Source organism: Plectropomus leopardus, chromosome 23, assembly GCF_008729295.1.
Source record: "Plectropomus leopardus isolate mb chromosome 23, YSFRI_Pleo_2.0, whole genome shotgun sequence".
NCBI classification, from domain to species: Eukaryota; Metazoa; Chordata; class Actinopteri; order Perciformes; family Serranidae; genus Plectropomus; species Plectropomus leopardus.
Window position 1 is genome coordinate 8,603,915 of NC_056485.1, and position 24,907 is coordinate 8,628,821.

A 24,907-nucleotide genomic window follows, 5' to 3' on the forward strand; every position below is an offset into this window, starting at 1 on the left:
GTACAATACCAAATAATATTTCTATTATTGGTTCATTGGTTCAGTATTTTTTAACACTGAAACATGTAAATATGTTCCAGTAGAAACCTAAAATACAAGCAATGAGCATAATATGCAACCTTTAATATTAATAAAATGTACAATATGACAATATCCAGATTTCATATGGCTGCTTATTTTCCTCAAGGACATGCAAGTATGCAGAAGAATATATAGTAGTTCTGTGGGCAGATACTAAAAATGGAAGAAAAAAGATGTCCACAGGTTTCTGAAGTCATATTGCATTATAGCATTTGGGCAGAAATCCCTTCTCTGTTTTGGTCCACAGCCCAAGGCCTGGTATTGCAGCACAGCTATGCGAATCCCTCGGGTCTCCTCTCTTTCTCCTCCCTATAGCAGCTGAGGATACAGTGTCATTTTGTGTGTGTTCGCCTGTGCACCTCAGAAAATGAAACCCTCTCAGCTCGCTGGGAATGCGAAATCTTGGAAAGACGTGCACAGTTTTGTGTCTCAATTTCTCAATATTAATGCTGCTTCATTGGCTTTATACATTGATAGAAAAAAGATGTCTCTCTGACGCTATAAATCCTTCTCACTCTGGAAATAGATTTCTCTTTGTCCACTGACTTCTGCTGTCTCTTTGTTCTTTCTCTGCTTTTTTTCCTCTGTATTTCTATCCTATCCCTTCTAATAAAAACATTACAATTCTCATTGTATACATCTCTATTAGTATGGCCAACATGCTCTTTATTCTCCTGAGCACATTGATCTGTCCGCTGCATCTCCCCCTTTCTCAGTGCTGGTAATAAGGTATGTGTAAGTGCACTTGGTTTATTGCTCAGCTCCCTCTTTGCAATTATGGGATTCCTGAGTGATTATGCTGCAGCAATTATTTCAAGTCACTCTGGGTTTGACTGTCGGCTAAACACCCTAATTGTGGTTGTAAATTCTGTCCATCTGTGGGTTGTGTTTGCATTTAATGCAGTTTGTAAGCCTACACGTGTGACAGAGAGATCTATGTATGGAATGTATATATAGATAGTGAGGCGGATGTTGTATTGCTGAGTTGAGAAGGAGCTGCTTTGTACCCAACACCCAGCATGTCCTTGGGGACTCTCTCTTGGTTCTGAGCTCTGTTTCTGTGTTTATGTGCATTTATAAATAAAAAGGATACTTGGATGCGAGGTCATGAATGGCAGGGGTTTACTTCGTTTTAAATGCCGCTTAAGACACCAACATTTTGGGTCACATGCAAAGACACTTTTAGCAAACTTTGAGAAATAATCTTTTCACAGAGTTTACATTCCATCACTCTCTACCTTCCCTTGGGGACATTAAATAGCGATAAACATATCTAAAGCCGCTCTGAGATCATATTACCATATCCTCCTTTCACTGAATCCCTCCAACTAACATTTCTGCTTTTCTTTCCACTAATCTCTCTTCCCCTTCCTTTTTTTCTGTCAGTCTCACTCCTCTTTTACCCTCTTTTTCACTTCTTCCACCTCTTAAAGCAATTCAAAGCCGTCTGCATTGTTAAGACGGGCTTACAAGAGTGGAAAAAAAGAGCAACAAATCTAGTAATGAAATTAACTCCCAACAATTACATCTCTTTCCTCTCTCTTCTCTCTCGTTCACTCTCCCTTCCTTTGTTAATTTAGAGAGCTTAATTGGCGTGATAATACTTTTGAGGCAAACAAACAACAACAAAATAGAAATGGAATGTAATTACTTTCAATAGTTGACTTTATCCCTCTGCCCTTCATGTGTTTGTTGGTCTATTAAAGCTAAGATTGTGCACTGTTGAGCATATTTTGTTGTCTGAATGGGTTTTTTGTTTTGGGTTTTTTTTTTTGTGATTCCACTCTGGTTCAGTAAAATTTGTGTGGACTTTCACAAATGTGTAACACGGCGCTCATAAGCAAGTTGTTGTGTTCCAAAGAACAGCTCTCTTTTCTTTCAAGTGATTGATTTGCTGAATAGGACTTGAGCTGAATGACTGCTGTCTTGTCTCTCTTTACACGTATGTATTTTGTCTTTGTGTGTTGTTTGGTGCTTATATAAACCCTTTGTGTAACATGCTCATTCAGAAGAGGACAACAATATAAAAGCCTCCTTCTCTGTTTATCCATCTCTTTCCATCTCTAGACCAACATCCCGTTCCTCCAGAACGTCTTTGCCAACCACCAGTTCCTTCACTCAACCGTGGACACCCAGTTTATCGACGAGAACCAGGAACTCTTCAACCTCAAACCCACTCAGAACCGAGCCCAGAAACTACTGCACTACCTGGGTGAGTATATACACAACACACACACACACTAATGCTGTGACATTACAGCTGTTATTCTGAATTTAGTCTGCTGCTGTTTCAAACAGTGACATTTAGTTAAAAACCAGGCCTATATACAGACAGCTGTGATTATGAGGTTAATAGCTCTGCAACCTCCTATCTGCTATCACTTCATGATAGTTTCTGTGGCTTTTACAGTCTTTCAGTGAGCTTTTAAACGGGAAGTACCATGCTGTATATTATAGCTGAGCTAATTTCGGAGACTGGACCTCTAATGCATAAAAACTGATTTGTCAGTACAGGATTATGACATTTTGGCTTTGGTGGGAAAATGAGAGAGAGGGCTAATGGGATCTATAAAGCTTATAATGGATCCAATAACAACATTTACACTGGAAATCTGGGATAATGTACATTGTTTTGGTTACAGTTTATGGTTTTGCTCCAAGTTTAAATGTACAATCTAAGGCTCTATGCACACACACTATTTACTAATCTCAAATTTTGGTCACAGATTTGTCAAAACGTTTGTTGGTGAGCACTTCCACCTGACAGGTGTGGCATTTCAAGACGCTGACTTAGCAGCATGATGGCTACATCTAGATGTGCAGAGGATAGTCACAATAAAAGGCTACTCTGAAATGTGCAGTGTTATCACACGAAACGATGCCACAGATGTTGAAGGATTTGAGGAAGCGGGTCATTGGCATACTGACTGCAGGACTGTCCACCAGAGCTGTGGCCCATGAACCGAATGTTCATTTCACTACCATAAGCTGTCTCCAATGTCACATCCGTGTATTTGGCAGTACATCCAACCAGCATTTAAACCGAAGATTGCACGGATCTATGCCAGCTCAGGAGCTCCACATCCAGCATCTTCACCTGCAAGACTGTCGAGACCAGCCACTCGAACAGCTGATGCAATAACTGGTTTGCACTATTTAAGAATTTCGGTCAGAACTTGAATCAGTGAAGCTCATCTCAGTGTTTGGTTTCCTCACCAGGGTCTTGACCTGATGACAGTTTGTCTTAACTGTCATGAGTGGGGAACTGCTCACCTTGTATGGCGTCTTGCGCTTTGTAGGCCTGTTCTCTTCATAGAGGAATTCCATGTGACCAAAAATTGCATATCTATAGTGCTAGTCATTGAAAAACCTTATAAATGTCTTCTTTAATGATTAGACTGCACATTTTAGAGTGGCCCTTCATCCCAAGGCACACCTGTGTAATAAGAGAAGAAAAAACAAAGTCTGCTCACTAGATTATGCTCCCATTATTATTTAATATAATTACCACTAAGGTGACGTTTCGAGCTACATGCTCCTCGTCAGACATGTAATTTGAAATGTCGCTTCAATGGTAGTTATATAAAATATTCATGGGAGCATAAGCTAGTGTGCGGACTTTCTTTTTTTCGTGCCTTGTGTTATCTCTTGTCCAGTACCTGGATGTACATGCCTTTGTGAACTTTTTGTACACCTGTGTAATAATCATGTTAAATAGGCATCTTGATATGCCACACCTGTCAGGTGGATTATTATCTTGGAAAAGGAGAAGTGTTTAGTAACATGTAAGAAATACGCCCTTTGTGTGCATAGAAAATGTATAACATCTTTTATTTAAACTTCTGAATGATGGGAGTGAAAACAAAAGTGGTGCATTAACATTTTTGTAGAGTGTAGTAAGAAGATAACAACCAGAGAAGGGTAAAGTGCTGAGCTTTTTTGCATACAACTCAAACTTAAAACCAGCGATGTGATTGATTGTGTGACTGATTGGTGTGCTGGTAGATGCCGCGAATATCTCTAACTCATAAATATAGGACACAAAGGAGGAAAGCCCTGCCCTATATAAACATATGACCATAATCCTTACTAGCCTCAGCGCTGCTGTTTTATATCCCTCATTGATTTTTTTTTCTCTCTTCTTTATTGTCTTGACAGGATTTTCTATGTTACACGACTGCATCTGACAGGTGTTGTCTATTTTTATGTTCCTATACAGGTCATGTGATGGTAAATGGACCAACCACACCCATCCCAGTCAAGGCTAAGCCTTCCTCCACAGACCCTGTCATCCCTCCTGTCACCATGGGTATGTCAGTCAAATGCAAATGCATACAGTTATTCATGCGCTATCATTTCGTGTGCTAATTATGACAGAATTTCACACAGATGTCTAATACAATAACATGATGAAGTATTGACTTTTTATATCCCAAAGGTCAAAGGTCAACTTCAGTGTTACATTATCATGTTCTGCAAAAACACTTCTCTGGCCATTGCATTGTATTTCAGGAGCAAAAGGGGAGACACCGTTTTCACTGTCAGACATGGATGTAAACTATAAGTGCAGGTTTACAGAGGCATATAACCGCAAGGTGGTAATTCTAGTGCTGTGTCACTAGACAATGTTACCATAATAGTGTCACAATGCATCATCCTTATTGCAGTTATTACATTTAGACTAATTTAGCGAGGCACTGCCACTGCAAGGGTTAGGTGTTTCATTTCCCCTGGGGCACCCATGCTAAAAATGTAAACACTTGTGGATCTGTAGGGCACTTTGGATAAAAGCACCCACCGAATGACAAATGGGCTGTCGAACAGTCCGATAGCTGTAGGCGGAAAGGCCTTCCTAAATGGCTCAGTTTAGCACTCAGGGAGTGAAAGGGTTTTGGCCCGGAGTGCTCTGCTGAGCTGTGAATACAGCGCTGAGAGGGTGCTGTTCATTGTTTGTGAAGGCACAAGTTCTATGCTTCTCACCCCTGCTCTGCACCAGCACCCCTGGAGTCTTGCAGGAAAGGCCATCGGCCAAGCTGGACTCTGTGAGCTTGTTGAGCCACTTCAGAGTCTCTGGAGTAGAGCTCTGTGGGCATTTTCTGTTCCCCATACTATCTAAGGTTAAACTAATGCTGGAATACAAAATGACTCATTTAAAAGTAATGTTTCGATGTGCTCAGTTTAACTAGTCATTTATAAAGCAAGAAATTGGCTTATTTCTCTTGATGTCAGATCCTGTCTCTGTGGCCATTTTGCAGTGATGCACTTTTTGTCCTTTCCCACTGCGCTCCCAGGTTTATTTTTTGTTAGGAGTGCAAACTGGCATGAATTTCCGCAGCTGCTCCTTTTGACAGCAACAAAATTGTCAGCTGTATCAATCTGACATGTTTATCAGCACCCTGTTCTGCCTCAGCGCGTACCCTAGCGTGCCCAGCAAACACAAATTTATAACAAAATAATGTGAATAATATGAATCATAATCAGGCATAACTAATCAGATCTGACATCTAAAAACCATGCACAGTGGAACGGAATGGAGTAGAATAGGACAGAGTAATCTGCGGTGTTTGTGTACGTCGGTGTGTGAGCGAGTGTGTTCCTCCGTGCTTACCCACCACTTGTCTACTTATGCAAATCTTGTGTTGACAGCTATCATTGCCCGCCCCTCGTTATTGCAGCAAACACACATTCATTTACTCTTGAAAATCACACACTTATACACAAGCTGGCACAGACTATGTACTGAGCAGGTACTCTATAGGCAGACGCTCTTTGCATACATCCCCACTCCACTCACCTACTGTTAACAGCTGATGAAGAAGTTGTATGCAGCACAGGCACACACAGAGGCACACCTAAAGCCTAGTAATGAGATTTGTAATGTGCTTATATCCTTTCTTTCATTCAACGGAGGGATTGAGAGAAGAGAGGGATTAGGCCTGTATTATCACACTCTGCTGAGGGAGGGACAGGGGCATGGAAGGAGAAAGGGGTTATAAAAGGAGAAGAGAGGGTTTTGGGCAGTGTATAATCTCTATATGTGGAGAAAATGGTCATGTGGACATGGTGGCAGGCACGGAGATATAGATATATGGGGAAACAGGGAGTAGGATGGGCTGTTATTGTGCACCACCCACAGAAAAGAGAATAGCAAAGATCAGGATGACATTGCCATATCTCAAGACATCACATCTAAAGATGAGGAGAAATTACAAGCGAAAGCTATTCTTGAGGAGTTCCCTCCACACTGAGGAAGAAAAGTGCTCCTGAAAGACAGGCCGAGGGTGTCCTGACAGAACCTGTTAAGTACTGAAAGGCCATTATTTTCTAATTAGGATTTGTAGTCTAAAACGTTCCCTCTGAAGGCTGATTGCCAGTGCTTCATCGATGGTGTGGAAGTACACCTTGTTCCAATTATTGTCTGGATTTATTTAATGGAGGACATCTAGAGGTTAATCACCAGATGCCTCAGAGCTAGCTTTAGGAAGAATGACTAATAAAAATGACAGACTACTTCCCTCCACCCAGTTGTGCGCTCTATTTCCATTTTAGGATTAAAGTAGAGGGGTAGTTTGTAGCACAATATGCAAAATCTGTTCACAAATGGACTTAATGTCTTAATAATTTTTTGTTTATATCGTTATTTCTTTCTCTGCTTCTCGTTTTTGATGCTTTCATTAGCCATCTTCAAAAAGAAGAAGGCTGTATTTATTTATTTTTTTTTGCTTTTGTTTAGCCCCAAAACTCATTTTCAGGTAGCTTAAAAGGATTCATAAAGAGTCTTAAATTTGGCTTTCTGAAACCTCAAGATACTCTGGGTGTGTGTGCGGCAAGGTAACCTTTATTTTTGTCTTTGTTCTTAATACATTTCTCTAGGTTTGTTTGCTTTGCACCTCCCATGCAAGTTTGTAGAGGGAAAAAAAATTCCCGTCTTGAACTTGTTCTGCCAGTCAAAAGTTTTTTCAGCAGTTATGGTAAATAGCAAGCCATAACTAAATGCAAATGTAATGTAAATATCTTGCTGCAGTTCAAGAAAATATCACCTTTTGTGAATTTTGAATTTTGAAACTTTTCAAGCAGGCAGGATATACATTTGTCTTACGACTCTTACTAACACATCTGCCTGCTTTTAACATTTAATACAAGCTTAGTTGATTGCTCTGCCTGCACGCCTGGCTTTGATATAGCACTGATTAGCTACCCCACCTGGATCTGCCAATTAAAAGCTTCCTATACACAAAGATACAAGACAGTTAACATTCTTCTCGAGAGCCAAATGCCAGCTCAGGACAGTGACAAGGCAAGCTGTTATTACTCTGAGATTGTCTCCTACACAAATTGCAAATAAAGCAGTACCTCTGAGCACTGTAGCTCACTCTGTCAAGTCGTATTAGCTGCCACTGCGGAGCTGGAGGAGAAGAGCATGAAGAGAGGTCCAGACAGGTGAAGAAAGTCGAGGGGAGAGGTATGAAATGACAACAGCCTGGGAGAAAGAGGAGTGAAGTGAGGGCAAAGAAGCTAGAGAGTGGGAGTGAGGTGTTTTCGATGCAAAAGAAAGTGTTTGTTTGTGTAAGTGGGTCAATTGTCAAGCACGGCAACCGCTTGGGACTTGTATCTCTTTACTACTTTTTGCTTCTTCTGCATGCGATATGACGCACACACAAATCCACTCAAACACCACCTTTCTCTAGAAAATTGTCACATGCATAGGCTATTGTTTAGTCACTGTAGTCCCAGTACAGATGCCCTTATTTCCTCTCTATTGTATCGAGGTATATGTGTCAAAGAGTGGTAAAAACATAGAAAGCAAGTTTGTAAGACTGCGTGAGTGTGAAAAATGGAAATGGACTTTGAGTATAAAACATTTTTCTGTGTGTGTTAGTGCACGGCGTGTACCCCAGTCCGCTGTATTACACACAGATCTTGATAAGTTCAAAGCGTCTGTATCTATTTGCTACGGCAGTGTGATTTCAGAGCTCATCTAGCCCCTGTGTGTTTCTGTGAGCTAATTTTGTGTGTTGGCTGTGGGACTTATGTATTCATATCAGTGTGTGTGTGTGTGTGTGTGTGTGTGTGTGTGTGTGTGTGTGTGTGTGTGTGTGTGTGTGTCTTTAAGTTTGGAGTTCATTTTGCTCATGCTGGCCGTGGAGACAATTATGGCAGAGATCATTTGTTTCCAGGGATGAGGTGCAACAATAAAAGGTCAAGAGCGAATATTTAGCTATGCAGAGAGGAAGTGAGATGGAGGGGGAGAGAAGGACAGAGGGCTGGAGGACAACTAAGCAGGCATATAGTACCTCATTAACTAATCTAATTGATTGATGATTGTACACACAGCAGCAAAAATAGATCCCACTTCCATCCCCAATATTTTAATGCCTCTGGTTGTGCTTGTGTTTAGTTGCCAGGCACGGAGAGGAAAAGAGCGATGAGGAAAGGGAAAGGGATTAGGATAGAGGGTTGGTTATAGCAGTGCCCAAAGGGCAAGCTCTCCGCAATGGTTAACTTGTTTGTTTTGACGACTATTTTGCTTTTATAAACTGGAAATGTCAGAATTTGTCCAGGGGATTCTACCACAATTGTTATTATTCCTGCTTACAGAGGCTTTTAGCGGTGACAGCGCATTTAGATACTTATGACATTACAGTCTTGTAAGCTAACCAAAAACACTTATCCAAACCCAACATATCCAACAGTCTTTATTCGGGGTTCCTCAGGGGAGCGGATCCTGCAGGGTTTCTGAAATGCTCTTAATGGATGTTGCTCAGTGTGATTTATTCGTTTCTAGTTCATCTGCAAGCTTTCATTACTCTTGTCTTATTTTTAGCCAAGCCAGCGGCATGGCTCCATGGACGACAATGTCAATCTACCAATTCGGTCCAGACTAAAATAGCTATGGGATGGATTGCTATGAAATCAAGTAGAGACATTCACGCTCTCCAGGGAATAAATCCTATCAAATTTGGAGATCTAGCACCACCAGCAGGCCAATAATTTTTACACATCCACTGAAATATCTTAATCTGATATCTTATCAGCTGGATGGATTTGCACTACATATACTAATACTCTATCTTTGTTCAGACATTCATGCTCTCCAGATGATGAATCCTAATTACTTGTAATTACCTGACATTTCCTTGTTGTACTATGATGAGGATGATATTAGATGGATAACCATGAAATTTGGTACAGACAGTCATGAACCCTAATGACTTTGATGATGGTTTATGAATAAGGACCTTTAAAACAAATGACAAGTCAATACATACTTTTTAGTGCTGATTAGCAGCTGTTAGCGTGCAGTAACTAAGATGGTAAGCATTGTTATTGTGATCATGTTAGCACCCTCATGTTAGTATTTTGCTCAAAGTAAAGCCTCACAGGGCCACTAGCATTGCTGTAGACTCTTGCACTCCATTTGGAATTGCATACTTTTTTTCTATCAGTGCTTACAGCAGCTACCCTTACAAATACAGCTGCATGGAGTTTACCTATAGTTGGCGCATACCACTTCATCATAACATCACACCTTGAACTTTGACACTCTTGCTCATACTGTATATCTTTTGCACTCTGTAGCATAAAGTTTGGAGTAAAAGTTAAAAGTTTGCGATTTAGAAAGCAGCAGATCTTAATGTTATCACTTAATGTTACCTCAGAGATGCAACAAAACACTATTTGCCAAGCTTTCCAGAGTAGGTAAACCCAGAGAGCACTGCTTCTATTACTTTGAAATGTGTATTGTTTTTAATCTTGAGTTGAAACTTCATACATTGTCGATTATTTGTGATTGTTTCATTGAGTGATTATAGTCATTGCAGCTTCTGTTAGCTGTCAGTAAGCTGCCATGCAGAGGACTGTGGTTCTGAATTGTCAGAAAAGCATGCTGGTTTACATACTGCAATACGCAGCCGGACGAAGTAGGACATAATGTTATTTCTGGCATGTTGCATTTGACATACTGTGTATCAGGACATACTAAATCATTTTCTAGCATACTAAATTTTATGGTAGTATGGATATTAGACACCAAAAGTCTTGTTTTGCACTCCTTGAGCACGGGAACCCTATGTCTGATGAATGCTCAGACACGGTTGCTGGTGGATTTTAAGACTAACATTTTATATGGAAATATATAAAACGTATCAATATGTCAAAGTACATGGATTAAAATCCATCAGAAGCTGCCTCCACACTTTAGAAAATAGAATATAAATATGCACCATGCTCAAATTTGCGACATCATGACAGCTCTGTGATTGCTGGTGTAATTTTGGGACCTAAAAACAGGGTCACAGGACTGATAAGGCTGACAAATTAGAAATGCGTGAAAAGTGCAATGGCAGCCATCCTGGAACAGGTTGCCTTTAGATGGCAACCATACAGTACCAAGCTCAGTCACTTGGATCGCTTATTGAAATAAACAGTAACTGCTTACTTTATATAGAAACCCATGAACATATGAGTCACTGTCAGCAGGAGAAATCCATTTTTACAAATTGGTGGGTGGTGTGTCTAATAAGCCGGCTTCTAGGCTTAAATACTTGTATTCTTTTTTGGTTGATCTGCTTGAGCTGAGGGTGATAGGAGCAGCAATGAGAGGAGGCCACGTCCACCTCATTAGCACAAGTTATGACAAGCACAGGACTTGTTAGCAGCACAACTTAAGAGGGAACATCCTGTAAATTACATCAGTTTACCTGCTTGGCTGGCGTCTTGTTAAATCGGTGTTACCCATTTATCTTGCCAGACACTTAAGCAGTGTCTGAAGTCAGTACACTCACGCTTAAATTGGATAAATAAAGGGCTACTTGAACATATTGTCCACTTAATAAATAATATGGAACCCCGCTTTTTGGGACATGGCTGTAATTTAAGATCTGCCGTTCATGAAAGCTATGTTAACAGTTTTCCTGTTTTGTTTTAATAGATCAGTCCAGTTTCAGTGAATATATGGTCTAATCATCACTAAGTATCTGCACAATCTGGTCGAGTTTGGTGGAACATTTTAAAGAATTACCCCAGCATCTGATATTGATTTCTCACAAATTGCTTTATCACATACCAGTACATAACCACAAACCTATTTCCCTTTCATTACCCCTCTGTATCATTCTCCACACTAACTTTCTCCTTTCTCTCATCTTTTTTCTCTCCCTACTTCACTAACAGGCGACCCACCAGTAGGTTTCCGTGATATCTTGCTGCGTGACGGTCCTGAAGGATTCGCCAAGGCTGTCCGTGCCCACCAAGGCCTGTTGCTAATGGATACCACCTTCAGAGATGCTCACCAGTCGCTTTTAGCAACTAGGGTTCGCACACATGACCTGAAGAAGATCTCGCCATTTGTCAGCCACAACTTCAGCAACCTTTTCAGCCTGGAGAACTGGGGAGGTGAGTTTCTGTTTTCAGTTTTTTGACAGATTAAAGAAACACTTCACCTCCCAAAATGACCCTTTGTATATCAATTGCTTATCTTGTATCATGTTGAATTTGTGGAGAAAATGTGTTTTTTTCTTGAATGCCTCCAGAGAGTGAAGAATCCAAAAAAGAAGAAAATTCTTGATTAATGGACTCAAACTGTCACACAGCCTGTGCAGATTAATCCAGATCTCATTATCCATTTGTATGCTCAGTACTTCCCACACAGCTCCATTGGATGGGGAAGTGAAAGTTAAAGTGAGAGACTCCATTGACAAAAACAGTAATTTTAACTGGCTTTGAAAAGCTTTAAATGACTTAGCAGAAATTCTTGTGTTTGGGAAGTACTGAGCATACCACTGGTTAAATGAGACTTGAGTTATATTGTACAAGTTGTGAGAGTTTGTAAAAGGATGTTTTTATTTTGTTTTGCTGTTGTTAAATATGGGCCCCTATGACTTTGACTATGACAAAATTTATTAAGAAATTTCTCTCCCCATAAGACGTCTTTTTCAGACGAATTAGTTTAGTAGCTCTTTCTCATATTTTTCCAATATATTTTAATTTGTAAGTACACTGGACCAAACTTTTAAATTCAAGACAAGAGCTCACCAGGAATTTATATTCAGGTAAAAATATTCACTCTCATATAAATCCCTGGTGAGATCTTTATACCCTAGCTAAGGTAGGGTACAAATTCTTAAGTAACACCACTATATGGTGCTCAGTTGATTGATAATAACTTAGGAAATACCCACAATATGTGATCTCATCTAAGCAGTCATGCAAAAATGGCATCAATTTCCCTCTTGTGATGGTTATCATGTTAATTAAACTCTTTGTCTATGTGCCTGCACATTTTAATGTGTTTGAACAGCCATGAATGTACTCTCCATTCTCCCCCCACTCTTGCTGTAGATGTGTTCCATGTTTCATTGATGACAGTGATTGTAACTCTTTGTTTTTCTCGTCTGAGCTGTGAAAATCATGTGCCATTGAAAACATATCTCATGGCTCCATCTCCTTTCCCACAAGTCAGTCTTCAGCGAGTTCCCTCAATAGACAATGATTGTACCTTTTGCCTGCTCTTGAATGAATAGAGAAAATGATGCGTTATTGAAACTTCTTGAGGCATGAACAGTCCAATATTGTCACTGTAAAATATGCAATTACTCTGAAATTGGCCTGAGAACAAAAAATGTTTGCCTTATGTTTGAACAGTCGCAGACGAGACCAATTATCAGCACTTCTTGATAATGGTTCTATGTGAAGTGCAATTGTTATGAACTGGTTTCAAAGAGTAAATTCAGTTTTGCTGTTTGAACACGAAGGACACACACGTTTGTGGAAGAGATATGCCCAGTGAACCTCTTGAGGTTGAAACATTTAATTTAATGCTCAATTATGGTTAATGACTCAGAGTGATTGTGCTTATATTACTTGTGGAGCTTTGAGCAGAACACAAGAACAAACATAAGAAGCAAACAACAAAAGCCTAAAGTAAAAAGGGTTTGTGTTTCACTGACTGTGCTCATCGTTAGATGGTTTAGCAAAGTGAGAAAAAAAATGCAAAGGCAGAGACTCTCCAGTGAAACCTCTTTGGTGCTGTAAACCCTTTCTGAGATATAATTCCTCCCGGTAGGCGATCGTGGTGCACCAGTTAGAGGAAAACAGTATATTTCATTACTCTGGGAGAGCACTTTGAGCAGATCTCACATTAAGCAACTGTCTACTCATCTCATGTTTGAACAGATAAAAAGGTTAGAGCAAAAGTAAAACATTAAGGAGATATTTAGATAGAAAGTGGCTCCCATCTCCCAACTATCGAGATGTTATTATGGGACTGACCAGAGAAAGATGATATGAAATCAGCTTAGCCGTGTTTGAGCAGTTACATTAAAAGTAAATCTTTGAAGAGAGACTGTGAAAACTCGCAGTGAACTCAGTTCTTCACTCTGGAGGAAATTGTTGAACAAGTGCCAGGGAGGCTGTCTCATTATACTGTGTGAACCAGTTCTGAAAGGAGAAAAGTGCTTTGATTAAGGGACATAAATGCCTTTTTAACATTTCATTATCTTACATTTGAAGACTTTAAAAAATATACGCCCACACCCACATTAAAATGTTGTTTACCGTCATTTATAATCGTGCAGTAACACAACCTCACTGATAGCTTTTACTTCTTAGGATCCCGCCACTCTCCTGCGGAGCCTCCATGGGTTTATACACAGTCCAATGGGGCGATCGTTTAGGCTTTCATAAATCTCCTTTTAGGCAATGGGAAGCTCACAGCACAGTCAGACATGTCTATATGTTTTACTGCCTGAAAGAGCCCAAACTGAGCTTTCTGTCAGGCTTCTCTGACTATTTCTCTTGGCTTCATCTGTGTGAGAAACAGGAAACTGTGCAAAACAGTCAATGCGGCCTGATAGAAAGCATGCTTTGAGATCTTTTTAGGATTGAGCATTTAAGATGTTAATTCACTAGGAGCTTCCTGTTTTCTAAACTGAGAATCATCATGTTTTTGGAGAGCCTAAACCAGTGGCCTATTGAACTGTTTAAAAGCCAGAGAGCAGCAGTTGGGTAAGATTTCCAAAACTATTGCTGGGGTTGTGTTATACTTTAATATGAATGATTATAAAGATGCGAGATAGATACATATAAATGTGGAAAAATCATACTGATTACAAAAAAAATAGCAAACATTTAAAGGAATAACATCAAATATATTGTATTAACAATCATGCATCTATATTTATTTCATAAAATTGCAAATTTATTATCTTGGCATCACTGTCTTTAAAATAAAAGGACAATTAAACCGTTTGGTTAAGCATGGCTTTAGTTATTTTTAAAAAAAATCAAATTTAGGAAATTATTCCTATATAATTACAATAAAATAAAAGTGTGATTTAACAACAATTAATATTCAGAAGTTCAGAAGTTTTATTTCATAGCATATCATTTAATGACAGTTTAGCTTAGCTTCATTCCCTTTACCATAAAAGGACACACTAACCTTTCAATCGAACATGTTTTTAAAAAATAATTTGACCCTGTTTAAAGACACTGTGATATCTAGTGGTTTTCTTTTAGCATTGCATGCCTAAACCAAATAGTAGTGACTCGAAATGTGCTTTCCCAATCAGTTGAGCAGGATGTGAAAGGGAAATCATCACGGTCGTTTTTTAAGGTTTCACGTATTTTTTCTGTGCAATGTGTAATTATTCTTAAATGAGCTCGGTGTGGTAAACACTCTTAATTTGGTGCGGTGAAACTTCTACAGGGAACAAACACTGTGAAACAAAATCTGCCCTCTGAATTGAATCCAGTTCTGATAAAAAGACAAGAGAAAGGTGAATACATCTTCCTTTGTGTCTGCCTCCGAAACTCTCTCATAAAGCGCTAATGTTTGAATTGCAGTGGGAGTCGAGTTTTGAAATCTTCCGTCAATGAAGGCTCTTGAAGTTTAAACATTGTTCTGTCTTCATAAAAAAGTCATTGAAAGTGAATATATGCTCGTCTGTCTCCCATTTATACAACGACAGCAAGAGCACATCATTGAAATCAAATGTAAAACAGGAGTTAAAGACGTTTAAACACCTCCTGACCTGACATAATGATTCTGTAATGGGCTGATATTATGAGCTGAGGAGCATAAGATTGTCTCTCTCAGTCAAGAGAAAGTTGTGGAGACAGACTGAGTGAATCATCGAGGAGAAATGTATTATGCTGGTGGATCCTCTCGAGGCGTCAGTAGTTCCTGCATGATATGATTATGAGTCACAGAAAAACAGAATGGTACTTTCTCATAATTATTTAAATACTTAAAGGCAGAATGAATTCTAGAAAGAAATATATCCCCCTCAATCCTTCCTGTGACTTTACGAGTTTACAGTATAATAATATGCTTTCTGTGCATATTAATATGTCAATGTTCATTTTACTAGTTAAGCAGGAACAGCAAACCATTTAGAAAACAAAGTGATGAATCTGCTACCAAACATTTTAACAGCTTCTTTTTTTCTCATGGCAATTACAGCATTTCAATTGGTTGGTTTTACTTTCCTTGCACACAAAAATAGCCAGTATTCTTACTCATTTTGATAGCAGGAAGACGAAGGCCATTTTCTGATTTGATACAGTTTATTCATATGTTGCCTGGGTACAACTGACCCCCTTTCCTGTCCCATTGCACTCAGCTTTCACTTTAGTATTGTTGCACAGCTCAAATACTAAGAAATCTATACACGTTAGCGGATGATGATAATGTGGTGGTGTGCCGAAAAAAAAAAAGTGAATGTGTGGGAAACCCTGCGTGTCCCAGATATGAAAGCCTCCTTAGTTTTTAGCCCCACATGAGGATGCATTTGCTAAAGTTCTGCAGCAGAGCATGACCCATAACCCTTCTGAAGTGGGATTACAATAAAATTGAATACTTTGCTGTTTTATAGAAGAATAGATTTTTTTCTTTTCATTTTAAGTTTGGTAAAATTGTGGGAACAACGTGTAAAAGAATCCAAACCATTGTGATTCTTAAAGAAGCTTTTGTTTTATTTTGCCTTTTCTTGTTTTCTTAACTTTATCCATGTGGCTCACACACTTACATTTCAATTCATATATCTATTTATGTCATCCCGCTTTCCCTTTAGTTCTCTCTGCAATGCACTTTGTCATTTTGGAAAAGTGCAAATAAATAAAACATTTTCTTAAAAACTTGAAACAACAGAGAGAGCACTATAACAAGACTTTCAGTTGTTAGTATGGGTCAAGTACCAAAAACACTGAACTATACTCTTATAATAATGCAGCTCAACTGACTCTTAGTTTGGACTATGTCTAAATGCTCACATCATCTGGGGTTATTTTCTCAGACTTTATAAGTTTCCTCCAGAGCCACACGACATTATACAACTGTTTTTGCAGTATGCCCCTGGAGGATTAAACTTATAGGAGCGTCTCTTCAATAAGAGTAATAATGTAATAATGTAATCTTTCACAGTATATGGCAGGACGATATGTGAATATAAGACAGTTTGTTTTAAAACATCCTTTGTACACTCAGCTTTCAATACCCAAAGTTCCCAGATTCACTAGTCGCCAGCCAGACTCTCGCCTGATATTGATTTAGGTTGTGAAACACAAATTAGGCTACGATGCTGCAGTAAAAAAGTTAAGCTCTAGCACACACTGTCCCACAAGGACAGCTTGTAATTGTACCTTTAAAGAGTTCCTCATAAATCACTAAATGACCATAGGAGGAATAACTACCATGCCTGTCCTGATAGAAAGGCCCTATACAGTACACTTTATTACTGAGTGAGCGGAGATAGGGAATATTACACTCTGCTGGGCTTGAATCACTTCGAACCAAAATAAATCACTAAAGGGAGATGACCATGTGAGTGCTGCTGTCCTGACACATTGTCCCTATGTAGGAATGCTTTTTTAGAGAAAGTGGTCTTAGACAGGGAATACAGTATTGCTTTCACATGTTCTAGCTGCTTAGAGGCAGCATGAATCATTGACGAGATTAAGCCTGTGAAAGCCCTTTGAGGATTAAGTCCCTTCCTGATATAGCATTCCTCCCTACACCATGGGAAATACAGTAATATGAATTGGGTCACATAATGTATCTATATGGTTCCTCACATCTATTTCACAGTTGGCAAATTTATCTGATGGTGAGGCGGCGGATTTTTAATTACTGTACACGATCATGTTAGCGTGTGCATCTTGTTCTGCCTTGCGGTTGTATAATCTGCCTTTCGGAGTCCTGTTTTAGGAATGCGAGCTGATTCTTGCTACAGTGAATGGACACACACAAGCACAAAAGTCTGACCTGCACATACAGGCCGCAAAGGCAAATCAACCAATCCAGAGCGATTAAGTGGAATCACAGAGACATAAAAATTGATCTGACAGGATAAACTGTCTGATGCATCAGGACCATAATTGCACACTTAAGCAAAAATGCAGATAACCGCGGAGATGTGTGTGTTTATGTAACTCAAGGATTCGAATTATAGATATTAATCATTTTTATTCATCATAGGCTTTCTTCTTTTGGCTGGAGAGCATAAACAAAAGTTTATTTTATAGAACTTTATTTTCCCACAAGGGGAAATTCTGAAGGAGTTAAGAGTTTGTCAATATCAGGCTGTACAAAATGTTTTATTATTGAGTTCTGTGTAAAACGGACTCTTACCTAACATACCTACAGATGATGTTAGAGGCCCTTATATTCCTGCAACACCTATCCCAGGTAACAGTTTGTGCCAAAATTAGTCATTTTTATGCCATCATGTTGGGAATAGCTGTGGTTGCAAGTATTATGTTTTTGGATCGTTCATGTGTCTGTCTGTCCCATTCTCAAGAATGCCTTGAGGGAATTTCTTCATATTTGGGGAAAATGTCCATTTGGACTCAAGCATGAACTGATTTGATTTTGGTGGTCATAGGTCAAGTTCACTGTGACCTCACAAAACATGTTATTGGTCACAATTAAGAATTCACAGGTTAAGTAGGACAAAATTTCAAGTGTCTAATGGGATATAATGATGAACTGCTGACATTTTATATCCAAAAGAAAAAAAATCAGCTTCACTGTGACATCATAATGTTACGCAAAAACACTTTTATGGCCATTACTAAACGTAATAACTCAAAAGAGACAACTGCAGCTTGACTGGTTCATGGAGGCATACAACCACAAAGCAGTGATTATAGTTCCTTTAAACAGTACATGGGGTGTTAAATACATTGCCAGCAATTGTGGGCATTCTGTAACAGGCTTGTTTCCATCTTTCTTTCGGATTTATTTCAACTCATCGTCAGGACAGATTGAGGGCTTGAGCGGCCTATCTTTCCAGAAAGAGGCAGGCTACAATAGTGCCCGTGCCTAATGTTCTGCTGTGTGGGACCAGCTGTCAGTCTTCATTCCCGTTATCAAATTATTAGAGAAAATTCTGCTGTCCCAGATGAATCCCTCATTCAGCAACATGTTTTGGTATCTCACATGCTATAAGACATTAATACTAATATGTTAAACATCAGATAGGATTGCTTGGAGTCATTTCCGCTCCACACCAGCAGTTTAAGAGGTGCTGACGTAGGTTAAAATCCAAATCGGGGAGGGGGATGGATAAAAATTGATAAGGAGGAGGGTGTTTCCGGGGCATTCCTGCTCCGCTCAGAGTAGGGACCAGGCAGTTGTGCTTAGTATTCTCCCCATGTTCAAATGTATGAGTGCTCAGAAAATGAAATTTAATGATGACAGTGTTGGATCAGCAGAAAACCACTGGAGGCTCCAATATTTCTGGCTGATATGATAAACGGGTATGAGATTCGCTAATCTACTCCCCCAAGAAAGGGAAATGAGAGATTGCTATCTCTTTTTTTCCCCCGCCTCTTCCACTGAAACATTCCTTAGATTTTAAAGTGACTTTAGAATGAAACGATGAAAGTGTTAGAATGAACAATGAATGTGCAAGTATCATCAGATATTTCATTTGAGCATTCATAAGTGTGTATTATACTGTAGGTGCGCCATCTGTGTGTTTGTGTATGAGTGTGTGTGTGTGTGTGTGTGTGTGTATTTTGGGTAATGTGATAAGTATGAAATATTATGAAATATTAGTTTTTCAGTTGAAAATTGAGATCAAAGTTGGGATGACAGATGAGACTTTAGATGACAGCTGAAATAAACTGCCACCCTTCTGTGTGTGTGTGTGTGTGTGTTTAGGTGCTACCTTTGATGTGGCCATGCGCTTCCTGTCGGAGTGCCCATGGAAGAGACTCCAGGAGCTGAGAGCTTTGATCCCAAACGTTCCTTTCCAGATGCTGCTGAGAGGGGCCAACGCCGTGGGCTACACCAACTACCCCGACAACGCTGTCTTTAAGTTAGTCTCACTCAAACACACGCGCACACACACACACACATTTCCTTCCAATTAAAAAAAAAATCTTGATTCAGTAATTAAATGATGTTTAAGACCCTAATGGAGAAAACACCAAGTCCATTAAAAATATCTACACATCCTTTTGTATTTGCATCCAAATCCCTACACTATCTACAATAATGATATGGAAATGGTTTACGCACACAAGCTTAATTTGTGTTGTCTAATGTATTCACTGAATATTACAGGCGATAAATGATATGTTAAGTGTGCAGAATACAGTCAGCACCTGCATACACACATGGACCCAGCAGTTTTGTTGTTTTTTTTATTTTTAATATGATTTGTGTTTTGGCAAAACACATTTACAAAGCTTTGGGCCTCATTACAGAGACTTCCTGTATAATGTCCATTCAAAATGACATTCGGGATTTTTGGTATTATAGAAAAATGTTTCCTTATGGCATTTAGGAAAAATACAATGTTTTTTAATGTATGCAATAATCATTTCTTGTGCATTATAAGAAAAATACTTCAACGTAGGGTTGATGTTTTGGAGCCTACATGTTCACTCTGCCAATAAAAAAAAAATCAGTAGAAATGCGCATATAGGCCAATTCCGATGTTTGAACTTAAAGCCAATATCTGCTGAAACCAATGACATGCTGATATTATTGTGCACCCCTAGTAATTTCCATGGCCTCGGAAAGTCCAGTTAATATTTCTGAACGTGAGCCACTCTCTCACAAAGCCAGAAACCAGAAAAATAAGTCTTAGACTTCTGAAGTCATAGGATATAAAGTCTAAAGCTGCTAGACTGAGCACACAATAACATCACAATTTTGACATTTTAAGCACTCTAGTTTTTCGATTTGGGAGAAAGTTGATCATGTTTACCAATGTTTTTGGACTGTTGTAGATAATAGGAATAACATTTATGAATTTTGAAAACTGCCATTGTTCCCCTTTGAGATAGTACAAGCATTTAGAATATTTGTCAGTTGCTCCTTGTTGCTAAGATGAAGTATCCTCCAGGATTTGTTTCATATTTAAATTTGGTCGGGGTTTTTTTGTGTGTGTGATTTAAGCCGATTTGTGCTGGACACCATGTGCTGCAGGATGCATCACTCAGTCCATGTATTTACCCCTTTAAATGAAATTGCCTCTCATGTAATTTCACCTATCTTCTAAACATTGGTCTTGATTTATTCTTATCATGATGTTTTCAGAGTGGATACACTGTATAGTAGCCACTCACAAAGCACACAACTGACACACATTTAATCAAGTTACTTTGGTAGATGTTTCCCTGTTGCTTCCTACTATGCTTAGTGAGTTACACACACACATCATTGTTACAGATGTACACCAGTAGAGTCTTTAGTGCCATAAATACTCTTATGCCTACACACATGCATACACACACAAACGCCCTCGACACTTTTCAAAATGGATTCACAAGCTACCTCGATGATGTGGATGACTCATGTATACAAGCACAAGCACAACACATACACCTGCATGCAGTTCCACAGACAAGGATACACACACACACACACACACACACACACACATACACACACGGTGTAATTCCCCTCACCTCAAATAAATTAGGAGTGGCTTTATGACTAATACAGCTGTCCCCTCCTCCCTCCTTCCCATTGAATCACACATGCAGACCTCCCCTATCCTCCCTGTTTTCGTGCTCCCCCTCTCCCATCATATAGTCATTATTTATCCCCACTCTTATATCTTCCTCCATTCATCTCTCTGCATTACTTCTTCCCCTATTTTTAACTCCCCCCCCCCTTTCCTCACTCTCAGTGTCCCGTAGGGAGGTGCCATCGAAAATTTGCACATGATTGTGATTAATGGCTTTGATCTGGGCGCCCGGCTCTCTCTCTTTCTCTCTCTCCATGCTCCCCTTTTATCCGTCACTCTCTCACCCTTAGCTTTTTCAGTGTGGCAGCCAAGTGGCTCAAGCGTCTTCATTAGCTAAATCAAATCAAAGTGTAATTTAATTTGATTTAATTGATTTAAAGTGCATGTCACGGGTCACAATACAGTAGCAAAAGGGATATACAATTCAAATATCAAAAATGGCTGGTCGATTGCTAACAAGATGCGTGAACAAAGATAGTTGCACAATGTGATGATACAAAAAATATTTTAATAAAATATCAACAGAAATTCACTTTTTTTGATTGAAAAACTCAGCTTTCTGATTCCTGTGAATGATGATGCCATCAGCTCTGAGTCACATATGCAGGGCAGTACAGTGTTTTTCATTCTGTGCCAAACAGCGTCCACTAGGCAGCATTTGTATGCATTGTAGTGCTAAATAAATACTGGACACGCAGACGTTGCACTGGTAATCCTCTTGTGGCACAACATTAAGTGTGTCTGTTTATTTGCCAAAACAAAAGCTCTCAGTGTGTGTAAATACTGCATTCACAATAACACAGCTACAGTAAGCACTCACCCCAGTCTGAAAAACCTGATTAAGATACGGAGGCCAAGGCAATAATAGGAGGGATTTACCACGAGCAGCTTGGATAATGAGGCGGGTATACATTTCTCTCCAGTCATTGTGGGCTCCTGCAGGCTGTGTAAGCTCACTTTTCATGGAAATAGTGAGAATATTGTATTAGGGCAGGTACAGCGATATTTATGAGTAGCGATATGGAGATGGATATAAACAGCTTATCCCAACCAGGATGTGCGTTATTATCCAGGATGCACTGTGCATGGAGACAAACACATTATATGTGTGAGAGAGATTGTGTGAACATCTTACAGTGCACAAAATGTCTTGACAGTCTTGCTCACCTATTCTATTTCTGTCTCTGATTCAAACGTGGATTTTATGTACACGACTGCATGTGCTTTTGGCTAACATGATTTCTTCTCTTCAGGTTCTGTGAGGTAGCCAAAGAGAATGGCATGGACATCTTTCGCGTGTTTGATTCCCTGAATTACGTGCCAAACATGCTGCTGGGTATGGAGGCTGCTGGTGCAGCGGGTGGCGTTGTGGAGGCTGCCATCTCGTACACAGGCGACGTCTCTGACCCCATGAGGCAGAAGTACTCTCTGGATTATTACGTGAAGCTGGCAGACGAGCTTGTTAAAGCGGGAACCCACATCCTCTGTATCAAGGTGAGGAAATAAAAATAAGGTGTAGTGTTTAAGTGTTTGCTTCAAGGGTTTGTTTCCAGCCAGAGTTCTACAGTAAGCCAACGTTTTCCTTCCCTGTGATAATCTAATGATTCTGGCACTTATTGTTTGCTTCTGTGTGGAAATCCCTTCCCATCTGTCAGCAAAATAACATGGAACCAGCTGGAAAGAATCTTAGCAAGTACTTCTTTGCCCAGCTTTATATACACAGTCTTTGAAATCCAGTTCACACCGAGCACTCAACCATGGTTAAACCAGCGTTAATTTTGAGTTTGCCTGCGTTGGCTGACTAGACACTGCAATCCACATCGAGTGCTGGGTTGGACACAGTGGTTGACAAAGTACACAACTCTATTATTTGAGTCAAAGTAGAGATACTCCTGCTCAATTATTACTCCAATACAAGTGAAAGTTGCTGAGTCAAATTATAACTTAACTTAAAGTACTGGAGTACTCTCTTTTAAAAAAAATTCATAAGTATTCTGAGAAGTTATTTTCTCAACACGCTGTTGTATATTGTACAATACATTTACAGAACCTAATGTTTCTAAAACAACCCGCTGAATGCACTGACTTGCTTGTAGAACCTGTGTAATCAAAATTCTCGTAGGCCATAAAGAAGTTTGTGCGTGGTACACAAAGAGTTCATAGAAATGTAGTGGAGTCAAAGGTACAATATTTGCCTTTAAATTGTAGTGGTTATAAATATCCAGAAAAATCAAAACTCAAGTAAAGTTCAGACACTCAGAAACTGTACTTACATACACTAATTTTACTAACTAACATACATTAGTGCACTAACTGTATTTAAGTAAATGAACTTCATTACTGTCAACCACTCTAACTAGGTTGCATTGTCACTGGTTGCAAACAGTTGTGCCTAAATCTATAAAGTGATGGCAGCAGGAATGTTTTCAGCTACATCTACAATTTGAACATTATGAAGATGTGGCAAGATTTTAAGGTGATGTAGCTCCTTGCCATCTGTGGTGAGGAAGAAATTAAGCAATTGACAACATAGTGTATGCAAACATATGGAGGCTTCTGAATGAGAGAGGCATCTACTATCAATAGACGCATGTCAAACAAATTGGAGGCACTGAAAAAAGAAGTACAATTAAAGTAATCGAATATTACAGGGAAAACCCGTTTACTGTGTTTATAATTGTGATGAGCTAATACGTTGCACAAAGACAAATTTAAGAACAAAACACTAGTTATATCCGCCAAGCGAAAGCCTGGAGGGCATCATGCGTTTGTTTTTGTGCGTGTGTGTGTTTTAGTGTGTGTTAGTGTGTTAGCTAATATAACAACTACTGGATCAATCAGTCTCATGTTTTGTGTGCTCGTCTCTGGCTGTATACTCAAGGACCGCTTCTGGTTGCAGTAATTCACTACTGTTATAAAACTGTCTCTCATTGTTTTATACCATCATCGACTGCTGATGTCTCATTCCTCTTAAACAGCCAGTAGGGCGCACAAGTTTTCCGCAAATTAGCTTGATTAAAATTATGACCCTGTGTGCCATTTTCTGCCTTTGTCGTGGCTCAAAAAATGACATCCATAGATACCTGATATGTTATGATCCAGTAAAGTTAGGAACGATATAAGAGGAATAAGTCAACTGTTTTTGTTTTCTGCCATCTTTACTGTAAGGAAGTTTGAGAGGGACAATTTTCTCTGTGTTGTTAGAAGTCCAAATGGACAAATGGATCAAAGATTTGTGGCTGTGTCTTAGTTTAAAATACACCCTTTCTTTTTATTACATGGTTTCTTTATTTCATGTATGCTGATTGCTACATCTCAAATAGATGAGGCACATATTTGGTTTGGTTTGAATTGACAAAGAAAGGGTTGAACATGGGTCAGATAACCCTGTTTCAACACTGGTCATTGCACACATTTGGATCTATATTTTCCTTATCAGTGCCTGTACTAACCACCAGTTAAACCTTTTGGCTGTGTGTCTTGGTTGTGTACACTCTAAGTAGCATCTGGGTGCAAATTGTCTTGCATGCGGTTGTTTAAATGTAAGGTGAAACACCTTTGACAGGCAAGATATGTAAATTGACTAATGGAATTCCTGATGCAATTAGCATTATTTAATCATGTAGGCAAGCTGCAGTATGTGTGTCAAGGTGAAGTCAAACCCTCTGCCACAGAAAACACATACATGCCTTGCAATTAGCATTTTAATTAATGAAAAGCGACTCACATGTAAACTGTCAAACACAGCTCAAGTTTTTGCTCCCATTGAAAGAACTTGTATACTCAAGCCTCTTATCTAAATGAATAGACCGATAATACTCACATTGAATTAATTCCTTTAT

At 39.3% G+C, this 24,907-nt stretch overlaps 1 protein-coding gene across 2 annotated transcripts in view; it reads left to right on the plus strand.

The window, feature by feature from the left end:
• pcxb (pyruvate carboxylase b) overlaps nt 1-24,907 on the plus strand; it is a 350,229-nt gene that overhangs the window by 271,241 nt on the left and 54,081 nt on the right. For both annotated transcript variants that reach the window (XM_042512173.1, XM_042512174.1), the window contains exons 13-17: nt 2,149-2,293; nt 4,301-4,390; nt 11,254-11,475; nt 19,247-19,403; nt 22,319-22,559. In XM_042512173.1, coding sequence (XP_042368107.1) covers nt 2,149-2,293; nt 4,301-4,390; nt 11,254-11,475; nt 19,247-19,403; nt 22,319-22,559 — 855 coding nt within the window. The remainder of the gene's footprint in view (nt 1-2,148; nt 2,294-4,300; nt 4,391-11,253; nt 11,476-19,246; nt 19,404-22,318; nt 22,560-24,907) is intronic.